Raw genomic sequence first — 19,960 nt, 5'->3', positions numbered from 1 at the left:
CTTTTAGGAGTGAAGAAGAGCAGAATGTAAGTGTGGTGGAGGTACGTGAGGCATTACGAAGAATGAAAGGGGGTAAAGCAGCTGGAACTGATGGGATCATGACAGAAATGTTAAAAGCAGGGGGGGATATAGTGTGGGAGTGGTTGGTACTTTTGTTTAATAAATGTATGAAAGAGGGGAAGGTACCTAGGGATTGGCAGAGAGCATGTATAGTCCCTTTATATAAAGGGAAAGGAGACAAAAGAGATTGTAAAAATTATAGAGGAATAAGTTTACTGAGTATACCAGGAAAAGTATACGGTAGAGTTATAATTGAAAGAATTAGAGGTAAGACAGAATGTAGAATTGCAGATGAGCAAGGAGGCTTCAGAGTGGGTAGGGGATGTGTAGATCAAGTGTTTACATTGAAGCATATATGTGAACAGTATTTAGATAAAGGTAGAGAAGTTTTTATTGCATTTATGGATTTAGAAAAGGCATATGATAGAGTGGATAGAGGAGCAATGTGGCAGATGTTGCAAGTTTATGGAATAGGTGGTAAGTTACTAAATGCTGTAAAGAGCTTTTATGAGGATAGTGAGGCTCAGGTTAGGGTGTGTAGAAGAGAGGGAGAATACTTCCCGGTAAAAGTAGGTCTTAGACAGGGATGTGTAATGTCACCATGGTTGTTTAATATATTTATAGATGGGGTTGTAAAAGAAGTAAATGCTAGGGTGTTTGGGAGAGGGGTGGGATTAAATTATGGGGAATCAAATTCAAAATGGGAATTGACACAGTTACTTTTTGCTGATGATACTGTGCTTATGGGAGATTCTAAAGAAAAATTGCAAAGGTTAGTGGATGAGTTTGAGAATGTGTGTAAAGGTAGAAAGTTGAAAGTGAACATAGAAAAGAGTAAGGTGATGAGGGTATCAAATGATTTAGATAAAGAAAAATTGGATATCAAATTGGGGAGGAGGAGTATGGAAGAAGTGAATGTTTTCAGATACTTGGGAGTTGACGTGTCGGCGGATGGATTTATGAAGGATGAGGTTAATCATAGAATTGATGAGGGAAAAAAGGTGAGTGGTGCGTTGAGGTATATGTGGAGTCAAAAAACGTTATCTATGAAAGTATAGTAGTACCAACACTCTTATATGGATGTGAAGCTTGGGTGGTAAATGCAGCAGCGAGGAGACGGTTGGAGGCAGTGGAGATGTCCTGTCTAAGGGCAATGTGTGGTGTAAATATTATGCAGAAAATTCGGAGTGTGGAAATTAGGAGAAGGTGTGGAGTTAATAAAAGCATTAGTCAGAGGGCAGAAGAGGGGTTGTTGAGGTGGTTTGGTCATTTAGAGAGAATGGATCAAAGTAGAATGACATGGAAAGCATATAAATCTATAGGGGAAGGAAAGAGGGGTAGGGGTCGTCCTCAAAAGGGTTGGAAAGAGGGGGTAAAGGAGGTTTTGTGGGCGAGGGGCTTGGACATCCAGCAAGCATGCATGAGCGTGTTAGATAGGAGTGAATGGAGACGAATGATACTTGGGACCTGACGATCTGTTGGAGTGTGAGCAGGGTAATATTTAGTGAAGGGATTCAGGGAAACCGGTTATTTTCATATAGTCGGACTTGAGTCCTGGAAATGGGAAGTACAGTGCCTTCACTTTAAAGGAGGGGTTTGGGATATTGGCAGTTTGGAGGGATATGTTGTGTATCTTTATACGTAAATGCTTCTAAACTGTTGTATTCTGAGCACCTCTGCAAAAGCAGTGATAATGTGTGAGTGTGGTGAAAGTGTTGAATGATGATGAAAGTATTTTCTTTTTGGAGATTTTCTTTCTTTTTTTGGGTCACCCTGCCTCGGTGGGAGACGGCCGACTTGTTGAAAAAAAAAGAAAAAAAATCCATTTGTTCTCTAGGCTTCCTTAACTTGTTAATCTCACTCCAAAACTTTTTCTTATTTTCAACAAAATTTGTTGATAACATCTCACCCACTCTCTCATTTGCTCTCTTTTTACATTGCCTCACCACTCTCTTAACCTCTCTCTTTTTCTCCATATACTTTTCTCTCATTGCATCACTTCTACTTTTTAAAAACTTCTCATATGCTAACTTTTTCTCCCTTACTACTCTCTTTACATCATCATTCCACCAATCGCTGCTCTTCCCTCTGTCATATGATTTTTCTAAATTCGTGACATTTATCTACTTTAAATTCAGTCATGCATTGCCTACTTCACCTGCTCAATCTACGCAGGTATTGCTGCAGGGAGTTTTATAGCTTTCATGGGAAACTGTTGAAAGCTTTCTTTAAATCTTAAATACAATTCACATCTTTGTTGTCCTGGAATGATTCCTGTAACTCCAGTTCTAAAGATTTTCTAGAGAGGAAACTTAGTCTTTCTTCACAGTCTTTTCTAAGACACTTTTTATTGCATCTTCTCTTATTTTTTGCTTTTAATACATGAGCTTCTTTGCACCAACCACTTTTCTTCCTTGACTTATTCTACTGCCATCTTTACTTTTAGTAATCCTTTTATTAATTATTCATCATAGGTATTTAAGCAGATTCTAGTGCTAGTCATATCTTGTTAATAACTCACATTTTCTTCTCCATGACAATACATGATTGTATTTCTCAGACAAGTGGAGATGCTGAGTCCATAGCGGCAGATGTTACTGGCGATACTTCAGAAAAGGTCGACGCATCCACTCAGACTCCGCCAGTCCCACCACCTCCACCCCGGGTGCTAATGGTCCAGATTGAAAATGTTAACCATGACAAATTCCAGATTACAGAGGAAGTAAAGGCAAGTGTTACTTAGACTGCAGGTTTCATGAGAGAGAGAGAAACCAAGATTTATTCATGTACATATCTGTGCTTCTTTATCAATTTCTTTTGTAATCATTGACTGCATTTTTTACTGCAACTTTTAAGTAACAGTAACATGGGGAGACTTAAGGGGTTTCAGCCCTCTAGTTTTAGCCACCAAAAGCCCCCCATAATTTTCTTCAGGCACCAAAAGCCTCCTATAATTTCCTTCAGCCCTCTAAAGCTCCCTATAAAAGAGGAAAAATTTAAGTGTTGAGCTTCTTGAAGTGCAATGTCTAATTAAGAGAAAAAACAAGAGGGTCATACTGTCACAGTGCAGTTTGAATTTGCTGCTATGCTCAGACTATACTACCTCCTTCCCTCCTCCACCTCTCCCTACCTTCCTCCCTCCTCCACCTTTCCCTACCTTCCTCCCTCCTACACCTTCCCCTACCTTCCTCCCTCCTCCATCTTCCCCTACCTCCTTCCCTCATCCAAGTTCCCCTACCTTCCTCCCTCCTCCATCTTCCCCTACCTCCCTCCCTCCACCTTCCCCTACCTTCCTCCCTCCTCCACCTATCCCCTACCTTCCTCCCTCCTCCACCTTCCTACCTTCCTCCCTCCTCCACCTTCCCCTACCTTCCTTCCTCCTCCACCTTTCCCTGCCTTCCTCCATCCTCCACCTTCCACTACCTTCCTCTCTCCTCCACCTTCCCCTACCTTCCTCTCTCCTCCATCTTCTGCTACCTCCTTCCCTCCTCCACCTTTCACTACCTTCCTCCCTCCTCCATCTTCCCCTACCTTCCTCCCTCCTCCATCTTCCCCTACCTCCTTCCCTCGTCCACATTCCCCTACTTCCTTCCCTCGTCCACATTCCCCTACCTTCCTCCCTCCTCCACCTTCCCCTACCTTCCTTCCTCCTCCACCTTCTACCTTCCTCCCTCCTCCACCTTCCCCTACCTTCCTCCCTCCTCCACCTTCCCCTACCTTCCTCCCTCCTCCACCTTCTACCTCCCTCCCTCCCTCCCTCCACCTTCCCCTACCTTCCTCCCTCCTCCACATTCCCCTACCTTCCTCCCTCCTACACCTTCCCCTACCTTCCTCCCTCCTCCACATTCCCCTACCTTCCTCCCTCCTCCACATTCCCCTACCTTCCTCCCTCCTCCACCTTCCCCTACCTTCCTCCCTCCTCCACGTTCCCCTACATTCCCCTACCTCCCCTCTTACATCTTCCCATACCTCCTTCCCTCCTTTACCTTCCCCTACCTCCTTCCCTCCTCCACCTTCCCCTACCTTCTTCCCTCCTTTACCTTCCCCTACCTTCTTCCCTCCTCCACGTTGCCCTAACTTCCTCCCTCCTCCACCTTCCCCTACCTTCCTCCCTCCTCCACCTTCCCCTACCTTCCTCCCTCCTCCACCTTCCCCTACCTTCCTCCCTCCTCCACCTTCCCCTACCTTCCTCCCTCCTCCACCTTCCCCTACCTTCCTCCCTCCTCCACATTGCCCTACCTTCCTCCCTCCTCCACCTTCCCCTACCTTCCTCCCTCCCCCCTCCTGCACGTTCCCCTACCTCCCCTCCTACATCTTCCCATACCTCCTTCCATCCTTTTCCTTCCCCTACCTCCTTCCCTCCTCCACCTTCCCCTACCTTCTTCCCTCGTTCACCTTCCCCTACCTTCTTCCCTCCTCCACGTTGCCCTACCTTCCTCCCTCCTCCACCTTCCCCTACCTTCCTCCCTCCTCCACTTTCCCCTACCTTCTTCCCTCTTCCACGTTGCCCTACCTTCCTCCCTCCTCCACCTTCCCCTACCTTCCTCCCTCCTCCACCTTCCCCTACCTTCCTCCCTCCTCCACCTTCCCCTGCCTTCCTCCCTTCTCCTCCTTCCCCTACCTTCCTCCCTCCTCCACCTTCCCTTACCTTCCTCCCTCCTCTACCTTCCCCTACCTTCCTCCCTCCTCCACCTTCCCCTACCTTCCTCCCTCCTCCACCTTCCCTTACCTTCCTCCCTCCACCTTCCCCTACCTTCCTCCCTCCTCCACCTTCCCCTACCTTCCTCCCTCCTCCACCTTCCCCTACCTTCCCCTACCTTCCTCCTCCACCTTCCCTTACCTTCCTCCCTCCTCCACCTTCCCCTACCTTCCTCCCTCCTTCACCTTCCCCTACATTCCTCCTTTCTCCTCCTTTCCCTACCTTCCTCCCTCCTCCACCTTCCCCTACCTTCCTCCCTCCTCCACCTTCCCTTACCTTCCTCCCTCCTCCACCTTCCCCTACCTTCCTCCCTCTACCTTCCTCCTTTCTCCTCCTCTCCCTACCTTCCTCCCTCCTCCACCTTCCCCTCCACCTTCCCTTACCTTCCTCCCTCCTCCACCTTCTCCTACCTTCCTCCTTCCTCCACCTTCCCCTACCTTCCTCCCTCCTCCACCTTCCCCTACCTTCCTCCCTTCTCCACCTTCCCCTACCTTCCTCCCTCCTCCACCTTCCCCTACCTTCCTCCCTCCTCCACCTTCCCCTACCTTCCTCCCTCCTCCACCTTCTCCTACCTCCCTCCCTCCACCTTCCCCTACCTCCCTCCCTCCACATTCCCCTACCTTCCTCCCTCCTCCACCTTCCCTTACCTTCCTCCCTCCTCCACCTTCCCCTACCTTCCTCCCTCTACCTTCCTCCTTTCTCCTCCTTTCCCTACCTTCCTCCCTCCTCCACCTTCCCCTTCTCCACCTTCCCCTACCTTCCTCCCTCCTCCACCTTCTCCTACCTTCCTCCTTCCTCCACCTTCCCCTACCTTCCTCCCTTCTCCACCTTCCCCTACCTTCCTCCCTTCTCCACCTTCCCCTACCTTCCTCCCTCCTCCACCTTCCCCTACCTTCCTCCCTCCTCCATCTTCCCCTACCTCCCTCCCTCCACCTTCCCCTACCTTCCTCCCTCCTCCACCTTCCTACCTTCCTCCCTTCCTCCCTCCTCCACCTTCCCCTACCTTCCTTCCTCGTCCACCTTCCCCTACCTTCCTCCATCCTCCACCTTCCCCTACCTTCCTCTCTCCTCCACCTTCCCCTACCTTCCTCTCTCCTCCATCTTCTGCTACCTCCTTCCCTCCTCCACCTTTCACTACCTTCCTCCCTCCTCCATCTTCCCCTACCTTCCTCCCTCCTCCATCTTCCCCTACCTCCTTCCCTCGTCCACATTCCCCTACTTCCTTCCCTCGTCCACATTCCCCTACCTTCCTCCCTCCTCCACCTTCCCCTACCTTCCTTCCTCCTTCACCTTCTACCTTCCTCCCTCCTCCACCTTCCCCTACCTTCCTCCCTCCTCCACCTTCTACCTCCCTCCCTCCACCTTCCCCTACCTTCCTCCCTCCTCCACATTCCCCTACCTTCCTCCCTCCTACACCTTCCCCTACCTTCCTCCCTCCTCCACATTCCCCTACCTTCCTCCCTCCTCCACCTTCCCCTACCTTCCTCCCTCCTCCACGTTCCCCTACATTCCCCTTCCTCCCCTCTTACATCTTCCCATACCTCCTTCCCTCCTTTACCTTCCCCTACCTCCTTCCCTCCTCCACCTTCCCCTACCTTCTTCCCTCCTTTACCTTCCCCTACCTTCTTCCCTCCTCCACGTTCCCCTAACTTCCTCCCTCCTCCACCTTCAGCTACCTTCCTCCCTCCTCCACCTTCCCCTACCTTCCTCCCTCCTCCACCTTCCCCTACCTTCCTCCCTCCTCCACCTTCCCCTACCTTCCTCCCTCCTCCACCTTCCCCTACCTTCCTCCCTCCTCCACATTGCCCTACCTTCCTCCCTCCTCCAACTTCCCCTACCTTCCTCCCTCCCCCCTCCTGCACGTTCCCCTACCTCCCCTCCTACATCTTCCCATACCTCCTTCCATCCTTTTCCTTCCCCTACCTCCTTCCCTCCTCCACCTTCCCCTACCTTCTTCCCTCGTTCACCTTCCCCTACCTTCTTCCCTCCTCCACGTTGCCCTACCTTCCTCCCTCCTCCACCTTCCCCTACTTTCCTCCCTCCTCCACTTTCCCCTACCTTCTTCCCTCTTCCACGTTGCCCTACCTTCCTCCCTCCTCCACCTTCCCCTACCTTCCTCCCTCCTCCACCTTCCCCTACCTTCCTCCCTCCTCCACCTTCCCCTGCCTTCCTCCCTTCTCCTCCTTCCCCTACCTTCCTGCCTCCTCCACCTTCCCTTACCTTCCTCCCTCCTCTACCTTCCTCCCTCCTCCACCTTCCCCTACCTTCCTCCCTCCTCCACCTTCCCTTACCTTCCTCCCTCCACCTTCCCCTACCTTCCTCCCTCCTCCACCTTCCCCTACCTTCCTCCCTCCTCCACCTTCCCCTACCTTCCCCTACCTTCCTCCTCCACCTTTTCTTACCTTCCTCCCTCCTCCACCTTCCTCTACCTTCCTCCCTCCTTCACCTTCCCCTACCTTCCTCCCTCCTTCACCTTCCCCTACATTCCTCCATTCTCCTCCTTCCCCTACCTTCCTCCCTCCTCCACCTTCCCCTACCTTCCTCCCTCCTCCACCTTCCCTTACCTTCCTCCCTCCTCCACCTTCCCCTACCTTCCTCCCTCTACATTCCTCCATTCTCCTCCTTCCCCTACCTTCCTCCCTCTTCCACCTTCCCCTCCTCCACCTTCCCTTACCTTCCTCCCTCCTCCACCTTTCCCTACCTTCCTCCCTCCACCTTCCCCTACCTTCCTCCCTCCTCCACCTTCCCCTACATTCCTCCCTCCTCCACCTTCCCCTACATTCCTCCCTCCTCCACCTTCCCTTACCTTCCTCCCTCCACCTTCCCTTACCTTCCTCCCTCCACCTTCCCCTACCTTCCTCCCTCTTCCACCTTCCCCTACCTTCATCCCTCCTCCACCTTCCCTTACCTTCCTCCCTCCTCCACCTTCCCCTACCTTCCTCCCTCCTTCACCTTCCCCTACCTTCCTCCCTTCTCCTCCTTCCCCTACCTTCCTCCCTCCTCCATCTTCCCCTACCTTCCTCCCTCCTCCACCTTCCCTTACCTTCCTCCCTCCTCCACCTTCCCCTACCTTCCTCCCTCCACCTTCCCCTACCTTCCTCCTTTCTCCTCCTTTCCCTACCTTCCTCCCTCCTCCACCTTCCCTTCCTCCACCTTCCCTTACCTTCCTCCCTCCTCCACCTTCCCTTACCTTCCTCCCTCCACCTTCCCCTACCTTCCTCCCTCTTCCACCTTCCCCTACCTTCGTCCCTCCTCCACCTTGCCTTACCTTCCTCCCTCCTCCACCTTCCCTTACCTTCCTCCCTCCTCCACCTTCCCCTACCTTCCTCCCTCCTCCACCTTCCCCTACCTTCCTCCCTTCTCCTCCTTCCCCTACCTTCCTCCCTCCTCCACCTTCCCCTACCTTTCTCCCTCCTCCACGTTCCCCTACCTTCCTCTCTCCTCCACCTTCCCCCACCTCCCCTCCTACATCGTCCCCTACCTCCTTCCCTCCTCTACCTTCCCCTACCTCCTTCCCTCCTCCACCTTGCCCTACCTTCCTTGCTTCTCCTCCTTCCCCTGCCTTCCTCCCTCCTCCATCCTGTACCTCCTTCCCCTCCTCCTCGCTCCCCTACCTTCTTCCCCTCCTCCTCCCTCCCCTACCTCCTTTCTCCTCCTTCCTCTCTCCTCCCTCCCTCCTCCTTCCTCTCTCCTCCCTCCCTTCCTCCTTCCTATTTCCCTCCCTTCCTTCCTCCTCCCTCTCCTCCTCCTCCCTTCCTCCTCCTCCTCCCTTCCTCTTCCCTCCCTTCCTCCTCCCTCCCTCCTCCCTCCCTCCCTCCTCCCTCCCTCCCTCCCTCCTTCCTCCCTCCCTCCCTCCCTCCCTCCCTTCCTTCTCCCTTCCTCTTCCTCCTCCCTTCCTCTTCCTCCTCCTCCCTCCCTTCTCCCTGCCTCCCTCCCTTCTCCCTGCCTCCCTCCCTTCTCCCTGCCTCCCTCCCTTCTCCCTGCCTCCCTCCCTTCTCCCTGCCTCCCTCCCTTCTCCCTGCCTCCCTCCCTTCTCCCTGCCGCCCTCCCTTCTCCCTCCCTCCCTCCCTCCTCCCTCCCTCCCTCCCTCCCTCCCTCCCTCCCTCCATCCCTCCTCCCTCCCTCCCTCCTCCCTCCCTCCCTTCCTCCCTCCCTCTCTTCTCCTTCCCTCCCTCTTCCCTCCCTCCTCCTTCCTCCCTCTTCCTCCCTCCTTCCTCCTCCCTCTCCCTCCTCCTCCCTCTCCCTCCTCCTCTCTCTCCCTCCTCCTTCCTCGCTCTCTCTTCCCTCCCTCCCTTCCCCCCTCCCTTCCCCCCCTCATTTTTCCCTCTCCCTCCTTTCTCTTTTAAGAACATAAAGGAGGAACACTGCAACAGGCCTCTTGGCCCATACTAGGCAGGTCTTTCACAAATCCATCCCACTAACAATATTTGCCTAACCCATTTTGAATGCATGCAAGCAGTAAGCTTTGATAAATCTATTTACTCTTGTGGAAGTCCCACTCAAATCCAACCCATCTCACTCATGTATTTGTCCAACCTAAATTTGTAACTACCCAAGGTTTTAGCCCCTAAACGGTCCAAACGTATAATACGTCCGAACGTATAATACATCCTTACACATTGCACCAAACGTATATATACGTTTTAATTTTCCTGCCTCCAAATTTGGCACAATTGCCCTGAGATGCCTGGTCAGCATAGAATCGGTCTTAACACTCGGTGTGCACTATATTAAAAAAATCTGGGACCACTTAGTACCTTGTGGGAGCTCCAGTTAAACTGAGCGCCAGCTAGAGCAAACAGTTTGGCAAACACCGAGGATTCACTGATGTAATGCCATATTAACACCCCTCTTTTAAGAGGAAAGTGATGTTAACCCCAAGTTTAGGGTCTGTCGATCTCTGTCTATCTCTGTATCTCTATCTCTGTCTATCTGTCTGTCTATCTGTGTCTGTCTCTCTTTTTCTGTCTTTGTCTATCTCTCTCTATCTGTCTCTGTCTATCTCTTTCAATCTTTCTCTATCTTTGTCTCACAGGTACACATAAATACAAGTATACATAGTGTAAATTCTGAATACGTTCACCTCCTCCATACTCTCTCCCTCCAATCTGATATTCAATCTTTCATCACCTAATCTTTTTGTTATCCTCATAACCTTACTCTTTCCTGTATTCACCTTTAATTTTCTTCTTTTGCACACCCTACCAAATTCATCCACCAATCTCTGCAACTTCTCTTCAGAATCTCCCAAGAGCACAGTGTCATCAGCAAAGAGCAGCTGTGACAACTCCCACTTTGTGTGTGATTCTTTATCTTTTAACTCCACGCCTCTTGCCAAGACTCTCGTGTCAGCGGATGGGTCTATGAAAGATGAGGTGAATCATAGAATTGATGAGGGAAAAAGAGTGAGTGGTGCACTTAGGAGTCTGTGGAGACAAAGAACTTTGTCCTTGGAGGCAAAGAGGGGAATGTATGAGAGTATAGTTTTACCAACGCTCTTATATGGGTGTGAAGCGTGGGTGATGAATGTTGCAGCGAGGAGAAGGCTGGAGGCAGTGGAGATGTCATGTCTGAGAGACATGACATCTCTCATTATGTAACAGGTGGAGGCGGCCACAACCGCTCCCTCTTTGTTGTGGTAAACACTGCCATCTAGTGTCAGCCTTTTGAAGCTGTCTATTATAATTTTTATATGTAGTACATTATTATTATATATGTATTATTATTATACATATTATGTTATTATTATGATTATTATTATGATTATTATTATTATCTAGGTAGTAGGTTGGTAGACAGCAACCACCCAGGGAAGTACTACCATCCTGCCAGATGACTGTGAAACAGACACATACATGCATATGTATATACATACATCAAGGTTTTTCTCCTTTTTCTAAATAGCTCTTGTTCTTCTTATTTCTTCTATTGTTCATGGGGAAGTGGAAAAGAATCTTTCCTCCGTAAGCCATGCGTGTCGTATGAGGCGACTAAAATGCCGGGAGCAATGGGCTAGTAACCCCTTCTCCTGTAGACATTTACTAAAAAAGAGAAGAAGAAAAACTTTATAAAACTGGGATGCTTAAATGTGCGTGGATGTAGTGCAGATGACAAGAAACAGATGATTGCTGATGTTATGAATGAAAAGAAGTTGGATGTCCTGGCCCTAAGCGAAACAAAGCTGAAGGGGGTAGGGGAGTTTCGGTGGGGGGAAATAAATGGGATTAAATCTGGAGTATCTGAGAGAGTTAGAGCAAAGGAAGGGGTAGCAGTAATATTGAAGGATCAGTTATGGAAGGAGAAAAGAGAATATGAATGTGTAAATTCAAGAATTATGTGGATTAAAGTAAAGGTTGGATGCGAAAAGTGGGTCATAATAAGCGTGTATGCACCTGGAGAAGAGAGGAATGTAGAGGAGAGAGAGAGATTTTGGGAGATGTTAAGTGAATGTATAGGAGCCTTTGAACCAAGTGAGAGAGTAATTTGTGGTAGGGGACTTGAATGCTAAAGTAGGAGAAACTTTTAGAGAGGGTGTGGTAGGTAAGTTTGGGGTGCCAGGTGTAAATGATAATGGGAGCCCTTAGATTGAACTTTGTATAGAAAGGGGTTTAGTTATAGGTAATACATATTTTAAGAAAAAGAGGATAAATAAGTATACAAGATATGATGTAGGGCGAAATGACAGTAGTTTGTTGGATTATGTATTGGTAGATAAAAGACTGTTGAGTAGACTTCAGGATGTACATGTTTATAGAGGGGCCACATATATATCAGATCACTTTCTAGTTGTAGCTACACTGAGAGTAAAAGGTAGATGGGATACAAGGAGAATAGAAGCATCAGGGAAGAGAGAGGTGAAGGTTTATAAACTAAAAGAGGAGGCAGTTAGGGTAAGATATAAACAGCTATTGGAGGATAGATGGGCTAATGAGAGCATAGGCAATGGGGTCGAAGAGGTATGGGGTAGGTTTAAAAATGTAGTGTTAGAGTGTTCAGCAGAAGTTTGTGGTTACAGGAAAGTGGGTGCGGGAGGGAAGAGGAGCGATTGGTGGAATGATGATGTAAAGAGAGTAGTAAGGGAGAAAAAGTTAGCATATGAGAAGTTTTTACAAAGTTGAAGTGATGCAAGGAGGGAAGAGTATATGGAGAAAAAGAGAGAGGTTAAGAGAGTGGTGAAGCAATGTAAAAAGAAAGCAAATGAGAGTGGGTGAGATGTTATCAACAAATTTTGTTGAAAATAAGAAAAAGTTTTGGAGTGAGATTAACAAGTTAAGGAAGCCTAGAGAACAAATGGATTTGTCAGTTAAAAATAGGAGAGGAGAGTTATTAAATGGAGAGTTAGAGGTTATTACAACCCAGGATTCCAAATGGCCTGTTACCCCGGGTATAATGGGAGCAAATAAACACAGTAGAAAAAGTTTAGACTTATATTATCCTTCACCAATTTAGAACAGCAATATGTACACTATGTACAGTGATAAGTATAGTGCACTCCACGGTAAGCAAAGCAGAAATAGAAGCCACAAGATAGCAGACCGTGCTTCAACCAGCTCTAGAATGGGAATGACAAGGGCAGACAGGAGAGCGGTACCCACATAACCTCTGCGATTGCCAAAACCATCTTCTTATTGGCTAGAACCTGGTCACTAGTTGAACGACGGGGCCCCATCATCAACTCTTAGCAACCTGGTTCGCTGGTTGGGGGAGATAGCCTGTAAATGAGGGTGTGTACATGCGCCGAATAAAGGTTACGTACTCTTTGCATGCCACACCTCCACCCCGAGAAGGCTCAGGATTAGGCTGCCACCTCCCAGTGGTAACCGTGCCGCCATGGCACAAAATAATGGGACCGCCTTTCCTCTCCACCATCCAACTCTTAGACAGAGCTCAGCTTTTCTCGTGACCAAAAGCCAAACCCTAAACTTAGAGTGAGACAGCAGTCAGACAGGCTAGCATAGGTCCAAGATACAGGCGGACAGTAGCCCGCATCCCCTCACTAAAAACAAACCCCACACCAGGGGATAAAAAAAAGAGCGTGAAAAGGGGTTACCACAAATAACATCCTAACCTAAATAATAATATTATTAGACTCTAGATAAAGAGTCTGCCAACATATTTTCTTTGCCGGCAATATATTTAATAGAAATATTGTAGGGCTGCAGCCTTAGCGTCCAGCGCATAAGCCTTGTGTTGTGGTTCTTCATGGCTTGGAGATATACTAGAGGATTGTGATCACTGTAGACTGTGACCACCTGCGATGTCTGGCCCACATAAACATCGAAATGCTCCAAAGCCAGTACCAGCGCGAGGGCTTCTTTTTCAATGGTAGAATAAGCCCTCTGATGCGGCTGGAACTTGGCTGAAAAGTATGCTACAGGCTGCAACTCCTTGTTCCTGATTTGTAATAGTACTGCCCCAACCCCAGACTCACAAGCATCAACCTGTAATGAAAAAGGTTTGGAGAAGTCTGGAGACAAGAGAATGGGTGCAGTACACAATAATCTTTTTGCTTTATTAAAAGCAGTGTTACAGTCTGATGTCCAATTAAAGGGAACTTTATGACTGGTAAGAGAGGTAAGAGGGGCTACAATATCTGAGAAATTCTTACAGAATCTTCTGTAAAATCCTATCATGCCTAGGAAACGTTGAAGAGATTTCCTATCATGAGGAACTGGATAATCTTTAATAGAAAGAACTTTAGCAAGTTTAGGTGCAACTTTACCACTACCTACTTCATGGCCTAGAAAAGTGACAGTGGCCTGGCCAAAGGAAGATTTAGATAAATTAACTGTTAAATGGGAACTCTTAAAGGTCTCAAAAAGAGCCTTAAGTCTAAGTAGGTGTTGATCCCAAGTATCAGACACCACAACAATATCATCTAGGTACGCTGCCGTGCCTTCAAGTCCTTTAATAGCCTGATGGATAAGTTTCTGGAATGAAGAGGGGGAATTTTTCATTCCGAAGGGGGTAACTGTGTATTGATAATGACCTCCTGGAATTACGAAGGCAGAGATTTCCTTCGCCTTATCTGTCAAAGGTACCTGATAGTAGCCTTTAAGGAGATCTAATTTGGACACAAAAGTAGCCTTACCCACAAAGTCAATTACGTCATCCAGACGAGGAAGAGGGTAAGCATCTGTAATTGTGACCTCATTCACTTTACGGTAGTCTGTACACATACGAAACCCTCCATCAGCCTTCTTCACAAGGATGCACGGTGAAGCCCATGGACTAGATGACTCCTCCACTTAACCATGCTTTAACAAAAATTCTACTTCCTGCTGAAGCAGCCTTTGCTTTTCAGGATTAGCTCTGTAGGGGGAGAGTTTAATTGGTTTAGAGTTTCCCACATCTACATCATGATAACCTAATGTACATTTTTTCGGCACATCCGAAAAAATATTAGGATATGACTGTAGAAGCTCAGTTAAATTTGTTGCTTGCATTTCAGATAATCCCTCCATTAAAGGGCTAGGATCCTTGAGGAGGACAGAATTTGAAAGTTTAATATTAATTTCAGAGATAGAGTGCAAAGGGTCAGAGTTGTCCTCAGAGGTAGAGGGCAGAGTCATTACTGGGACTTTATCTGGTGTATGAAAGGCCTTTATTTGATTAATGTGGTAAGTTTTAGTTTTTGAGGTCTTATCAATGGGAGCTACCACATAATTTACATCAGATAATCTACTTACAATCTGCATAGGTCCCGAAAATCTAGCTTTCAAGGTGTGGCCAGGTATAGGTTCCTGCACCAACACCTTGTCTCCTGGATGGAAGGAGCGGAATTGTGCACTTCTGTCATACCTCTGTTTCATCTTACTTTGAGCTGTCTTTAGGTTAGCCTTGGCTAACTGACGTGCCACCTGCAACCTTGAAGACGGATTGTAGAGTGTTGAGCTAACGTCTTCTCCCATCCATCCTTCTTTGAGCACCCGAAGAGGACCTCGTACATTGTGCCCAAAGATCAGCTCAAAAGGACTATACCCTGTAGACTCTTGCACAGTCTCTCGTACTGAGAACAGCAACAAAGGTAGTGATTCATCCCAGTCTGTAGGAAAGTGCATGCAAAAACTTCTCATCATTGTTTTTAATGTTTGGTGGAATCTTTCCAAGGCGCCTTGGGACTGAGGATGATAGGCAGTGGATAAGTTGTGGATTATCCCTAACCTAGTTAATACTTCACAAAATGCTTTGGCAGTAAAGTTAGTACCTTGATCACTTTGAATAGTTTTAGGAATGCCAAAAAAAGAAATGAATTTTGTTAAAGCTTTGAGAATAGCTTTAGTATTAATACTACGCATGGGAATTGCTTCAGGATATCTGGTTGCTTTATCCATAATCGTAAATAAATATTGATTTCCAGACTTTGACCTAGGTAGTGGACCTACACAATCTATAATTAAATTTGCAAAAGGTTCTCCATCAGCAGGTATAGGTTGGAGAGGTGCAGGTTTAATGGAATGTCCAGGTTTTCCAACTTGCTGACATTCTCGGCAACACCTAATATGATTCTTCACATCTTTCTTTAATTTTGGCCAATAAAATTCTTTTGTGATTCTATACAAGGTTTTTGTAATTCCTAAGTGACCTCCTAATGACGTATTATGAGCTATATTTAATATTTGAGGTCTATACTTTGTTGGAACCACTAACCTGTCATACAATTGCCGGGCCTCTATCTCCTTACCAGTCTCAGTGCAGATCAAATAATCGTTTTTAACTTCATACTTGACCGGATGACCCAAAGAGGATTTACCCATGGCTGCCTCAAAAGCAGCAGCAGACGATGCTACAGCAGCAACTGACGATGTTACAGCAGCAGCAGATGATGCTACAGCAGCAGCAGACGATGCTACAGCAGCAGCAGACGATGCTACAGCAGCAACTGACGATGTTACAGCAGCAGCAGACGATGCTACAGCAGCAACAGACGATGCTACAGCAGCAGTAGACGATGCTACAGCAGCAACTGACGATGTTACAGCAGCAGCAGACGATGCTACAGCAGCAGCAGACGATGCTACAGCAGCAGCAGACGATGCTACAGCAGCAGCAGACGATGCTACAGCAGCAGCAGACGATGCTACAGCAGCAGCAGACGATGCTACAGCAGCAGCAGACGGTACTACAGCAGCAGCAGCAGCTGACGGTGGTACAGCAGCAGCAGCTGACAGTGCAGCAGCAGCTGACGGTGGTACAGCAGCAGCAGCAGCTGTACCACCAATAGTAGCGATGGTTGATTGGGGTTTATTATACAACCTGGCCAGCTCGGAGACACGCACTCCACTTTCATACTTATCAATGATCTTTTTCTTCATCTCCATAGTAATTCTCACCCTTATTGCTGTAGGGTTGGCACTAGAAGCTTTCTTGGGGCCCATGGTCACTTATTTTCCAGAAAAAATCACCAAAAACACTGTAATAATACGAAATGTTCCGATTGTATGCTTGGATGTTACCGCGGAGGCTGGCTGGTAAACAATGCCACCGGCGGAACATGTGAGCGTGGCTCAGGCCGCACATTGGACGCGTCTCGGACGAAGGGCGGTGAGCGGGTTTTTGGGCGGTATGCGAGGCAAAATTTTTGCGATCAAAGCGTCCAGTATGCGGATTGTACGGTATGCGATGCGTTCGGTATGCGGGGGTCCACTGTATTATTATACTGTACTGTCCTATTATTATTATATGTATTATTATGATACATATTATTATTATACATATTATTATTATACATATTATTATTATTATTATTACTGTGGTCCCTCGCTTTTCGCAGTTCTCGGCAATCGTAAATTTCGCCAATCATAGGGGTATTTTCGTATAAACATGGACTCGCTTTTCATAGATTGACTCACGAATAGTAGTTCGTCCAGGACGCATACGCACGGTGTGAGCCGGGGAGGCCTCCCTACCCAGCCAGTCTGGCATTGTTTACCAGTGAGTGAAGGTCCCCTCAAGTGCTCCTACGAAATATTTTATAATATTCCACTCATTTTAGTGCTTGCAAGTACTAAATAAGCTACCATGGCTCCAAAGAAAGCTCCTAGTGCCAGGCCTGTGGTAAAGAAGGTGAGAAATATGTACAGTGACAAAGTCTTCGGCCATTTTAGGGAAGTGTTAAAGAGACGCCAGAAACAGAGCTCTCTCCACAGTTACTTTGCGAGACAGGACTAGAGTGACTCTCAAGGTGGTCCTAGTGGCATTAAGAAACAGAGAAGAGAAGCAACCCCAGAGAAGCAATTGGTACCTGAGGTGTTGCTGGAAGGGAATTCCCCTTCCAAACTGTAAACAATCCAATCTCTCTCCTCCTCCAGTCTCCCATACACTAAGAAGAATCTCCAATAAAGGTAAGTGTTATGCTGTTAATGTTTCATTCATCATTTCCCATTGTATTGTTTATGTACTACATGTATATTTCATGTAAAAATTTTTTTTGTTTTAATACTTCTGAGTGTCAGAAACGGATTAATTGTATTTACATTATTTCTTATGGGGAAAATTGATTCGCAAATCGTAAATTTCATTTATAGTAGCTCCTCCAGGAACGGATTAATTACGAAAAACGAGGGACACTGTATTATTATTATTATTATTATTATTATTATTATTATTATTATTATTATTATTATATAAATAATTTATGATTTTTATTCACACAAAAAATATAAGATTTACTGTTATTCCTTATTGCAATAATTGTATAAATATAATGTCAACCCATTCACGACTGCATATTGGAATGGACTATGACGTCATTTGTTTACTCTGAAACAGCCAAGCAGTGGACCATTTCTCCTAGGTTGAGCTCTATTTGAAGGTACTTTTCATCGTGAAAGCCATTAAAATTATATTTATTTCTGTAATACAGTGGACCCTCGACATTCGATACTAATCCGTTCCTGAGAGCTATCGAATGTCGAAAATATCGAAAGTCGAATTAATTTTCCCCATAAGAAATAATGGAAATCAAATTAATCCGTGCAAGTCACGCAAAAGTATGAAAAAAAAATTTACCACATGAAATATTAAGTTTAATGCAATAGAATAATTACAATAACAACAATAACAATAGATTAATAACAATAGAATAATTGACACTTACCTTTAATAAAGATCTGGTGATGATTGATGGGATGGGAGGAGGGGAGAGTGTGGATGGTGTTAGTGTTTAGAAGGGGAATCCCCTTCCATTAGGACTTGAACTGGCAGCCTCACCATGCCTTACCACACCGTGTATGCCACTACGATTCTTAAATCTTTCAAACCAACCTTTGTTGGCCTTAAATTCACTCACATCACCACTAGTTGCAGGCAATTTCTTTACCAAATCAGCATGCACTCCGACACACGCACTCCACTTTCGTACTTTGCAATTATCTCTTTCTTCATTTCAATAGTCATTAGCACCTTTTTTCTCGAAGGGTTGGCACTAGAAGCTTTCTTGGGGCCCATGGTTACTTATTTTGCAGAAACAAGCACCAAAAACAGTGATAATATGGATAATATGGAATATACCGAATGGAGACAAATGGTTTTTAATACTTGACATGCTGTTGGAGTGTGAGCAAAGTAACATTTATGAAGGGGTTCAGGGAAACAACATAACTATCTTTAACTACAATATCAGATCTTTAAGCAAGCATTACGATGACCTCATAGCATTACTAAATTCCTTACATGCCAATATGTCCATCATTACACTAACTGAAACCTGGCTAAAGCCTGATAGTACAGATGTCTATGCCATTCCTGGTTACACAGCCATACACAACTGTAGGCCAGACCAACAAGGGGGTGGCACAGCCATATACTACTCAGACCAACTAGAATGTATCACTAATACTTGCACAAGAGATGAACATGGGGAATATATAATAGCCAAATTCAAATCCAAATACCTACAAAAACCTCTCACATTGATAAACATCTACAGAGTTCCACAGTCAAACATTAGCCAATTTAGTCAAAACCTAGGAAGTATGATAACTGATGCACGCATGAACAAAGATCACTTACTACTCTCAGGTGACTTCAATATAAATCTCCTGCAAGACCAGGACCCACACGTTACTGAATTCACAAACACAATGAGTAACTGTATGTTGCTACCAACAGTAACAAAACCTACAAGAGTTACAGAGACTAGTGTTTCCCTACTTGACCACATCTGGACCAACACCATATCCCCTTTAAAATCAGGCATAATTACAGATAATACCACAGACCACTACCCTACTTTCCTCATAACAACTCTTGGTAAATTACCCCAAGACACTACTAAAGTCACCTTCAGACTTCACAATGAGGCAGCCATTAATAACTTCACAACAGCAGTAGCAAACATTGACTGGCACACTGAGCTAGAAATCAATACAGATATTGACGAATGTATTAATAATTTTCTAAAAAAGACCCAATACCTCTATAACAAGCACTGCCCTAAAAAAACTAAGCAGATGACAGCTAAGAGACTGAACAGTCCCTGGCTAACACCCAGCATTCTCAAATCCATAAATACAAAACACCAATATGAAAAACAGTACAGAATGGGTCACATAACCAGAGACCAAACAAAACGTTACTCGTCAATCCTAACCAGCCTGATAAGAAGGGCAAAAAAATTGTATTATGAGAACAGATTATCCAACTAACGAGGTGATATAAAAAAGACCTGGAAAACCCTATCAGAAATTCTGGGAACAAAAAAGATATCACGAAATAGCGAAATAAAATTAGCAAAATCAGATGAACCCCAACTCCCACCAACAGAAACAGCAAACAGACTCAATGATTTCTTCTCCACTATAGGACAAAACCTTGCCAATAAAATCCCAAGCTCAGATACCCCACCAAATGACTACCTCACCGGCAACTACCCGAACACACTGTTCCTAGCTCCGACTAACCCATACGAAGTCTCCCTTATTATCAACGCACTAAAAAACAAGGCAGGAGATTTAAATACCTTACCACCCTTTATATACAAAAAAGTGTCACAAGTGCTATCACCAATCATTGCAACACTCTTTAACAAATCCATTGAATCCTCCACCTTCCCTACAGTACTCAAAATAGCAAGGGTCACCCCGATCCACAAAGGAGGAGACCAAACAGAGTTGAATAACTATAGGCCAATATCCAACTTACACCCTCTCTCAAAAATCTTCGAAAAATTAATTCATAAACGAATCTACTCCTACCTTA

The 19,960-nt window shown here is 46.3% G+C and overlaps 1 protein-coding gene across 2 annotated transcripts in view; it reads left to right on the top strand.

The window, feature by feature from the left end:
* The window catches only part of LOC128698915 (lon protease homolog, mitochondrial), a 261,625-nt gene that overhangs the window by 46,392 nt on the left and 195,273 nt on the right, over positions 1-19,960 (top strand). For both annotated transcript variants that reach the window (XM_070096772.1, XM_070096773.1), the window contains exon 7: positions 2,621-2,788. In XM_070096772.1, coding sequence (XP_069952873.1) covers positions 2,621-2,788 — 168 coding nt within the window. The remainder of the gene's footprint in view (positions 1-2,620; positions 2,789-19,960) is intronic.

The sequence above is a fragment of the Cherax quadricarinatus genome, chromosome 55 (genome assembly GCF_038502225.1).
Source record: "Cherax quadricarinatus isolate ZL_2023a chromosome 55, ASM3850222v1, whole genome shotgun sequence".
Classification (NCBI taxonomy): Eukaryota; Metazoa; Arthropoda; class Malacostraca; order Decapoda; family Parastacidae; genus Cherax; species Cherax quadricarinatus.
The sequence above is the reverse complement of the archived record's forward strand: the minus strand, read 5'-3'. Positions and strand labels throughout refer to the sequence as shown.